General features: G+C 38.6%; 1 protein-coding gene across 1 annotated transcript; it reads right to left on the bottom strand.

Annotated features, from left to right (window-relative positions):
- Positions 1–1,366: 1,366 nt before the first annotated feature.
- fads2 (fatty acid desaturase 2) lies at positions 1,367–8,032 on the bottom strand. The gene is made up of 13 exons (XM_014013653.1): positions 7,726–8,032; positions 7,227–7,515; positions 5,198–5,308; positions 4,889–5,086; positions 4,685–4,786; positions 4,490–4,615; positions 4,343–4,403; positions 4,184–4,260; positions 3,226–3,323; positions 2,967–3,063; positions 2,689–2,768; positions 2,010–2,135; positions 1,367–1,915 (listed from the first exon to the last, which is right to left on the bottom strand). Exons 2-13 carry the CDS (start codon positions 7,434–7,436, stop codon positions 1,864–1,866), a joined length of 1,338 nt encoding a protein of 445 aa, XP_013869107.1. The 5' UTR covers positions 7,437–7,515; positions 7,726–8,032; the 3' UTR covers positions 1,367–1,863.
- Between the last annotated feature and the right edge of the window lie 2,129 nt (positions 8,033–10,161).

Below are 10,161 nucleotides of genomic sequence, written 5' to 3'. Positions count from 1 at the left end.
AGATACAGTACATGCCTTTTGTTTTTACCTGATAAAATCTACAGACATTTACAGGATTGTTAYTACGGATTTTACCTTAAAATCAAAGTACAAATACATTTTATATATGAAAACAGCTTAGTTACCATAGCATCTTCTCCTCAATAGTGGCTGATGACTCTTGGCCCACTGAATAATTGTTGACCAGCCATGGGTCGTTCCTGCTGCTGGGCTTCTGGACCTCCTCCCAGGTGTAAACACCTGCAGGCTTCCTGCTGGTCAGCTCCACCAGCTCATGTTTCAGGCCTCCACTTCCCATTCTGYCACCTGCAGCAAACTAAAAGGACCGGTYGGACCCAAAAAGTCTCMGRCTTAAATGAGAACATGTGCTCCTCGGATAGTCTGCAGAATCTAACMGTTAACTTGATAACTCTGAGCTTCAGACTTCACTTTGTTTGCTGCTCTGTTCTGATTAGCCAGCATCATTAAACGTTCTCGCCTCTGAATTATCTCAAACAGGAAATCATTTCTGTGTTTGAGGCCAATCAGAGTGCAGCTGTTACATGTGGAACCACTTGYATGTGTGCAATAGGATCAATAATCTGCTCATCTGAATTCAGGGTTGAAAAAACAGCCAAGAAATCATCTTTGCTGGAAATCAAACACTTCTTCTGTGAGCTGGTTTAGGGAGATGTTGGTGGTTTTACAGAAATCCATGCAGAGCCTGTTGGAGAGAATGCCTAACAAAAGATAGTAAAGGATTTATTCTCTGACAGGACATTTGCTTATCTACACAGCTGTCTAAATAACGGCACCAAGGTCAGAGTCATGGAGCTGGAGTGACCTGATTGCTCAGTGTGTGACAAGGACATATCATCAAACCTGATTTTTCTCTCACATCYACAGAATCATTCAAAATCAGTCACTTTTTGCTTCCTGGTGTAAAATGYACCCAAAAGTTTTATTAGAAGAGCTTTCTGTCAATAAAACCATTTCTGCGTTAGAAGCAGGTTAACCTGTGGCCTGTTTTTGCCTTTTTATCTGGATATTACAGAGAAAATACTAAACCACAACATAAAGTGTTGCTGAAATGAAAATATTACTCCATCGCAGATAAAATCTGCAGCTAAAATAATAACCATTTTCTCCACTTGGCAGCACTTAGGCAGGAATTTGCTATTAAAATAACACTTAGACAAAGTAAAACACAGCTAGCATGATTTGTGTTTATAGCTCGGAAACCTGCATTAAAATAAATTGTAGATTTCAGACATTCTTACGAACAATGCTTTATGATACAAACATTATGGGGATTTTCAGTTAGTATGTTACARGAGAAGTACTAATAGGTAACTTAATCAAAATAAATTGGTACGACTCATGAAAATAACATTTTGATCAAACTTGTTTATTGTTGTAAATGCAGTGTTATATGTTAAAAAGAGCAGATTTTTTAAAACTAAAAGAATTGGYAGAAATTTTATTTTAACTCTTGAAGGAATACAAATGTATTAACTTTTTATCTATGCCACAAAGAAGAAATTACAGGTTTGACAGAGCAAAATAAATTAACAGTGTCTGCTTTTTTTTAAACATGTTTAGGATTTCATAGCACAAATAATCATGTCTTGTTTTCATCATTAAACCTCCGTGTTACAAAATAGAACAATGATGACATGGTTTTTTATATTTCAGTCATTTTTTCCTAAAACATCAAAAAACTTTGAAATAAATGTGTCAAAGCCTCAAACAAAACTAACAACATCACTTTAATACAAAGTAAATGAACGTATAAATTTAAAAAGAGATTTTCTAAGTCACTCAGATTCAGTCAATGTTTGCTGCAAAACAGAGAAAAATGATATTTCTGATGCATTCYGCCCATCATTTATGGAGATATGCATCAAGCCAGAGTTCCCCTGACGCTTTCAGTGAACTGAAAAAAAATAAATAAAAAAAACTGTGAGAAAAAAGTAGACAATATATTGGCACAATCAGTTTATTCCTGCTCATCCTGTTAGTGAGTTTACCTGACGACATCAGCCATTCCTCGCCACAGAGTTTTCATCTCGTAAGGAATCCCATGTTTTTCACACAGAGTGCGAACCCGCTGGGCCACCAGGTGGTAGTTGTGCCGAGGCATCATTGGAAACAAACTTAGGGAAGAGAAATTTAAAAAGATTGTTAGATGAGACATCAGTCAAAAGTCTCCTTTCCAACACCCTGGTGTAAATATTCTCAAGAAGGCTGAACAGGTGTGTCAGTCATGACAGCAACCCAATAACCTTTTTCATCCACTCCCTATGCACCATTGTTGGAACGTTTTTGAATTCCCTCAGCAGCCTCTGCAAGGGTAATCCTCACCCTCCTCTAAATCTTCAGCAGTGAACTTAATGACCAAAGCTTTCACCCAATTCAGGTCAGCAATTCAACAACCAAATGTTTTCTGAGATCCCAAATGTTTCGTTAAAATCTACCTGAGGCCAACCAGAAACCCCTCCCTTTGGMCTCTCCTAACTCCTCCATCACCCGGGTTTGAGCTTCTGATACCACCTTTCAGACGTTTGGTACCCACCAGCTGATTTAGACACCCCACATGAGAAAAAAAACAATTGGGACATCCCAATTCCCAGATGTGATGGTTACAATTTTAAGAGAAGGGCTTAAGATAAGGAAAAAACGATAAAATAATAACATTTTTTAACTTACTGGTGCTCAATTTGAAAGTTGAGATGCCCACTGAACCAATCATTGAAGAGGGATTGCTCGATGTTACAGGTGGATTGTAACTGAAAATAAAATAAGAAAAAAGTGTATTTGTTAAATTTTTTTTTTGCTTGATAACAATTATGATGTCTGCTTGGTATACTATAATCTACTGTATTTACTTTTATTATACAAACAATAAAAGAGTTAGGATGAATAGAAGAATAATCTTGATWTCTTAAACACAGTTTCAAATTTAAAAAACATGGAAGTCCTGGTACCTGCATGGTCAGCCAGTCCTCGTGTCTCTCATATTCTATCTCCATCGGGATATGATTCATCTGAGTGACCCACACAAACCAGTGACTCTCTAAAAACCTGTAAAATAAGCAGTAAGATATAACTGACCAAAAGTGTAAAAGTACAAATATGGTCATCATTTTTACAAAAAAAAAAAATCATCTTGAGGTACTAATTGTCTTTAACACAAAACAAAAAATTAAGTAACCTGATCAATTAAATATGATAATTGTTTCTTACCTGACAAAGGTCAGGAGTGCCAATGAGCCAAAGAAGCCATACAGCGGTGTATAACAGCAGAAGAAGCGGAGGTAATATGTCATGGCCCAAACAAAATCCTTCAAAAGAAAAGGTTTATACAATTTCAAAACTGGTCAAAAGTGTATGAATGGTCAAATATTTTCATAAATTATACAGGCCAAGTGACAAAAAAATGAAAGGCACCCACGTTGAGTGATTAAAAAAAATGAAAGATCAAGTAAAGATCAAGTGACCTGACTGGAGGACAGGTAGCCCACAGTCACACGTTTCATGAATGGGTGATGTGTCTCAGGAGGAGTACAACAAGTAAAAACAGGATGACACTGACGCAGAACTGTGACATTAGGGTCCCCCAAATTATCATCAAAGGTAGCTTGAAGTCATCTCTCTAGGCAGGGGACAGTCAACCCTGATTTGAACATCTGTGTCCAGAAGGCAGGAACAGATAACATGGTATTCTGTAATGCCTAACAATACAATAAACCTTGGTGCAGACYGTGTTAAGCAACTAGAAGCTTCATGCAGTGTGGGGTGCTCATGTGTACACACTGGTTCCACCTGTGTACTCAACATGTTGCAAAATACAACCATATAGCCTCATTCAAAGCCATATTAAAACCCCTGTCAAACACACACTGAATGTATCTCTGAGTCATCTTCTGTTTCTGGTGATCTACATGCAGCAATTGCCAGATAACACTTTAGCTCCACTGATGATGTCATTAATGCCCTCTGGTGCCTGTTTGAGATGTGACAGCTCCTTCTAWATTGAATCGCTTCAATACTCACTGATCCTTCCCTTTAATTACCTTCAAGTCAGACTGTATCTTTTGGGTGCTTTATTTTTTTTGTCATTAAATGTTACTTTAAACATAATTAGCAAGTGACAAATCTTTCTGTGGACAGCATCGTAGCACACAAARTCCAAAAGTCTTACCACCCAATCACGACGGGAAATCATTGTCTGCAAGATCTGAATGTGGAAGTAAACTGGAATGAGCAGCGGTGGTCCCACTGCAAAACAACAACAACAACAACAACCAAACAATTATTTAAATGACTTATTATTGTTTTTTTTAATAATATTCAAACGTACCAAGAAAGTAGTACTGATGTTGGTGATTGTAGGGCATGTGTTTAATCTTTTTAACGCCGTACTGTAACAGAGACAACAGAGTTACAGKAAGTGAGCAGCTAAGAGTTAAACATGTTTTTAAATGAAATCATTCTCTGAGCCACTTGCCTCCACGGGTTGAGTGTTACCCAGCACAAAAACATTCAACATGTTGACATCCGGATCTTTCTTGAAGATGTTGGGTTTGGCGTGATGCTGGAAGTGTCGATGATTCCACCAGTTGGCTGAAGCTCCCTGTTAAAACACAGCAGTTTGACAAAAGTGTATACATCAGGTGTTAAAGGGCGAATGTAGAAAAGCTACCTTTAAATGTCCGATGACAAACTTGTGCACCAGGTGATTCCATTTTGACTTCTTGAAGACAGAAAGGTGACCGAAGTCGTGCTGCAGCCACCCGGCCTGAGACTGATGAAGAGAAATGAATCATTTAGAACAGTTCCACTAACAGGTGTGTTATCATTACTGTACAGAGTTTTTTCTCGGCTACAATTATTATGTTAAATTAACCTGAGAGGTTGCCAGCATCACSGCACACAGCAACGTCAGTGTCCAGCTAGTCCCCCAGTATGAAACCATCAACCAGGCGAGGGCCTCCAGCAGYAGGATGTGACCCAGGTGGAGGCAGAAGAACAGAGGATCAGTTCGAAAAAGACCCTCTTTTTCTACCTGAACTCGCAGATTCTCAAAATCCTGTATGATTCTTGCCTAAAGAAAAAAAATAACAGAATTTGCAACATGCAACTTCTAAAATACGAGCGCCCAGATGTTCCCGAAGCGGTAAAACTCAAACCCAGGGAGCTGAATTGAAAAGCTCACATTTTTTTTCCCGTCCTGACTCGGTTCTGTTGGTGCCAACTCTCCGATCAGCAGAGGCTTCAGAAACTTTTGCACGAACCTCAGATCAGGATGAAAAGCGGTGAACGCCTCCTGTGAAAGAAAAATGACGACTCCATCGATGAGTTCAGGCAGGAAAAAATTCCCAAATTCCAAAATACTTAAAGAAAATTTGCCCTCTTTTCTTTCTTTCTTTCTTTCTTTTTTTTTTTTGCCCCCTTGACATTCTTTTTTAATAAACCCAGGAACATGTCTGGAGCAGTAAAAGCACTCATTACACACAAACAAACAAATAAATAAATAAATACAATAAATGTTTGCACTTTTATAAATAGATGATTTTCACAGACATGTAGATACAAAACCAAACCACACTGCAAAAACTGATCAAGTCTTATAATCTGATACCAGCCAACACGTATTTCTGATTTTTTTGACTGATACACTAAGCAAAAGCAGAATGTKTTAGATTWTTAATCTAGTTAGCCTAGAAACTTGTCTTGTTTGAAAAAGTCTTACCAAGTGCAATTGTCTTACAGCACTGACATTATTTCACTTAATTTGAGATTTAAACTATTATCTAGTATTTTCAAAGTTATTTTTGCAGTGTAAAGAGCATTCACTGATGATCTATTAAAGTATCTGAGATATCCACACTGACAAAAAAAAACATTATTATTAGCCAGAATGGCAATAAAGATCTGCACAATTCCAATTGTTAACAGGTCAGAATGACATTCAGAGATTATCTCTGATAATTCAGAGATAATCATGATTATGGCATGAGGTGATGTGCTTATTACAGATTACAGTAACACGTAAAAACTSCGGTCAAAGGGCAAACTTAAACATAAGTTAGCATTTCTATTTTGTCCTTAGTTCAAATAAAAAAGGGTATAAAATCCAAAGTAAAATGAAAATGTCTCAAGGCAAAACTAATCTTAGACACAAAGATTCATTTATAAAGCCATAAAAAACAGTTCTGRTGTTTATTGTGTTTTAAAAGTGGGTCAGAGCAATCTTTTGTAATATTACACCCCAACGTTATTTATTCAAGGGAGAACAAAGCGGAGGCGCAGCGAGTGCAACCCGAGAACGCCCTCGATGCTCCCAGAGGGGTCGAGACGGGCGGCAGCGTTCAGGTGCGGCTAATTAAATCCACTTGATCCACATCACATCGTCACACGTGTGAGCTGCTCTGTAGCAGCAGGACCTTTTTGTGGGTCGGTGGTCTCAGGTGTGTGAAGAACAKGCTAATGTTTCTACACATTAATCTCAGGATCATGAGGATAGTAAATCATYTGGAGTCCTTACACAGCTTTAGACTTTCAATAACTCCAATATAATAACATGTAGAAAACAATCAAGACTTCAAGAACAATCAAGATTGTTTAGGCAAAGCTGCATAAAATCTAAGAAACGTCATTCTTTACAGACCTCAGTTAGCATTTTAAAAAGTAGTTAAAAGACWGAAGAAGTAAAGTTTTTTCTCGAATTAAAAGACTATTTAAACAAAGACTTTTAGAACGATGCCCTTCAWACAGCTGAGACCAGAGTGCTGCTCACTGATCCAAACAGAGCCATGTTTGTCCAGGCATCAACATTTTGAATCGACGGTGAACGGTGGTGGAGAGATGATGCTTTGGGCCTGGTTTACAGACACAGGACCGAGTTAACATGTGGCCCAAATTGCATGTCTTAAAAAACTTGAATCAMGGTGAACCAACCTCAATGGACCAAAGCCAAATTAAAGAGAAAGGTCAATTCTTTTTCCAAGTAAATAAAGTTTTTGTTTGGGGGGGTTCTAAATGTTACTAACTAGCAMTGTATTTAGTTTTGCACACATGCATTGCTTCTGCCGTTGTTCCTAAACAAATGAAATTAAAGTTTAACTTGCTCATCTTGTTGTGGCTGCCTGATAATACAATCTAACGGGGATGAAATTATATCCAGACATGAAACACTTTCAAATTAAGTTGTGCATTTATCTTTCCATGAACAGAATATTTACCGTAGCATCCTCTCCAGCATAATGACCGATGACTCTGAACCCYCCTGGGTGCCTCTTGGCCCACTGAGTGATGTTGTAAACCTTCCTGTTGATGACCAGCCACTGGTCGTTCCTGCTGCTGTGYTTCTGGACCTCCTCCCAGGTGTAAASACCTGCAGCCTTCCCGCTGCCCGGCTCGCCCTGCTCSGTCTGCTGACCTCCACCTCCCATCCTGCCCGGGTCCACCTGCACCAAACGGTTAAAGGACTGATCTGGCCCAAAGTCTCACACCTATTGGAGAAAGATAAGTCTGCAGAGGAAGCAGAAGTCAGACGTGCATCAAGTCAATTAAAACAAACACAAGAGCATCATCTGCATTAATACTTAATGATGAACTCAGACAAGCTGCAACACCAAAGGAAATGATGAAACTGCAATAAGTGATGTGAAAACAGAGTCCTGACATTCTGATGACTTCAATTAGTTAGATCAGATCCCAACGCAAAAGTTTTTAACTTACAGAATCCAGTTGTATCGGTCCCTCTCGTCTTTCTGTCTCTCTTTATGATTCAGTCACATGAACAGGCAGGTTCAGAACCTGCGCTCCTGCTTGGTACACTCATTCTTTCAAGTAGAGCCATAAAACTCATCCCTTCTCCTCCTGTCTGTCCTCATAGGCTGCGCGCATCGTCTCATGCAGCCTCCCCGGCAGAATAAACTCTGAACGCATCATTCGAGCCTTTCTGGCCAATGGGCGCGCAGCGGCCGCACGTTGGAGCTGYGCGCGCGGCGCCATAGGTCCAGTCCGCTCCTCATCTGAATAATACAGGGGTCGTCAGAGCGACCAGGGGGGAAACATTCAGCTGCAGGAGCGGAAGTCTCACCTCGCGGGGATGCTGCTCGTTTCTTGGAAATTACAAGWACACGCAGAGCCTGCTGGGGCAGTTATCGGCTCTTTACTGCACCTACAGGTGAGACTGAAACACATCACATGTATGGAGTTTCATTAGTGCCAAAAATATGTACTCCACATACACCTGCACTAGATTGGTTAAAAAAAATATATATATATTGAGGAGAATATGTTTGACATTGCAAGACTTGAAAACTTATTTTAAAAAATAAAATTAAAATAAATCATTCTGATTTGTGTGGATTGAGTCCAAAGTACGTCCAATCATTATTATCTAGGAGTTAAAAAAATATATCACCCAGTAGTTCATGAGATATTTTGCTTAACAGACAAACATGCATGTCTTCAACCGGTTATTAATGCAATTTTTTTTAAAGTTTACTTGGTGTACTATGTGTTGCAAATCATTCTCAGCTATGTTTCCAACAAATTTTAGCACAAAAGCTGTCAAATTAACTAAATTATAGCCATTTACGAGATTTTTAAGGTCACTTGTGGTGGCCATCTTGAATTGGATTTGCTCCAAAAGTTAATCAATTATACATGTGCACCTCAACAGTATTTCGTGCAAGTTTCATTAAAATCTRTTCAGTAGTTTGTGAGATATTTTGCTAAGAGATAGATAATTTAGCTATTTTTATTGCCAAGGTTTTTAAAATATCTTGCTTGCGTTTATTTGGAGGTCATGTGGGGATCAGTTTGAGCTACTACCAAATTCTAGTTCAATATTTGTATAATTACTGAATTATCTTAAATCGGGTTAATTCCAAATGATAATCTATTATTTTGCTAACACTTTCTAATCTTCTCTGTCCAGATGTTTCCTGGGTCGTTCAGTTTTCACCACCTGAGGTCTCTGTCTGCCCGCCTCCCGCCCGTTCGTTGTGTTGTTTCAGGGTTGTGTGAATGCTGAAAAGAATTTTGCAAATCAGCTCTTTTGGTCTTCAGCATATCAGACACAATTATCCTCAAGCAGCTTGCAGCCTGTCTGACTGGATGGATCATCAGTTTGACAGAAGCCCTTACAAATTTAACCTCAATGACTTTTTCTGCCTTTTCACTTTTATCACAGCTAAGAAAACACTGTTATTCAGAAAACCTAGTTATTGTCATATAAAGTTATTTTAAAAATATTTCTTTAGTAATGTGCTTCTTATCAACCAGTTTTGTTTCCATGTTCATGTAAGATTTACTTATTTTGAGTTTCTGCAATGGTTTTTAAGTTGTACAAAAAATATGCATTAGATTTTTTATATRCTAAAACCATTTCAAATAAAGGCAGTCACCATGAATAATAGCTTCAATCACAGTTGTATTTTAGATATTAATCATATTGTGTGAACATTTTAATTGCAACTGAAGTGGGTTTTGCTCTAATTGGTAATTTATGTGTAAGTACATAAATGTGGGGAAAAAACAATAAAAACAATATCACACAGCAGAACTTCAGTGTTTTAGTGCACAAATATTTTATGGAGAGACTTTCCAAAGCTCTTTCTGTTAAAAACGGTTCTGTGGTGCTTTTGGATTCTTATGTTGACGTTAATTTTCTGCAGGAGATAAGCAAACTGTCGGACGGAGTTTGAGCTCCTGAAATTCTGCAGCTTTGCTTTTCTCTCCCTTTTTACCAGAACAACAGAAAGKTTCAGCTGAACTTTGAACAAGCTTAAATATTCGCTTTCAAAATGGATCAAACTTTATAGATGTTGTAAAATTGTGATTTTTGTGGCCGCATCTTTGCCTCTTGGTTTTAAGCAGCAGCCAGCCATGATGGATCTGTGCGGGTGGTGCAGCTGGTAGCTGTCTTCTGACAATCCTCCAGAGATGTCTCTGGAATCCTTGTTCTTTTTTTTTCAGGTGAGGTTGCCTGTATGTGGTCTTCTTTCATCTGTTTCTGAGTCATTATTAGTCCTCCTGAGGTGGTCCAGATATCTCATTAGGATACCTCCTGCATGAGTGCGTCTTTCAAGCATGTCCTACTGGATGGATGGATGGATGGATGGATGGATGGATGGATGGATGGATGGATGGATGGATGGATGG

This window comes from Austrofundulus limnaeus, unplaced genomic scaffold (genome assembly GCF_001266775.1).
Source record: "Austrofundulus limnaeus strain Quisiro unplaced genomic scaffold, Austrofundulus_limnaeus-1.0 Scaffold104, whole genome shotgun sequence".
Lineage (NCBI taxonomy): Eukaryota > Metazoa > Chordata > Actinopteri > Cyprinodontiformes > Rivulidae > Austrofundulus > Austrofundulus limnaeus.
The sequence above is the reverse complement of the archived record's forward strand: the minus strand, read 5'-3'. Positions and strand labels throughout refer to the sequence as shown.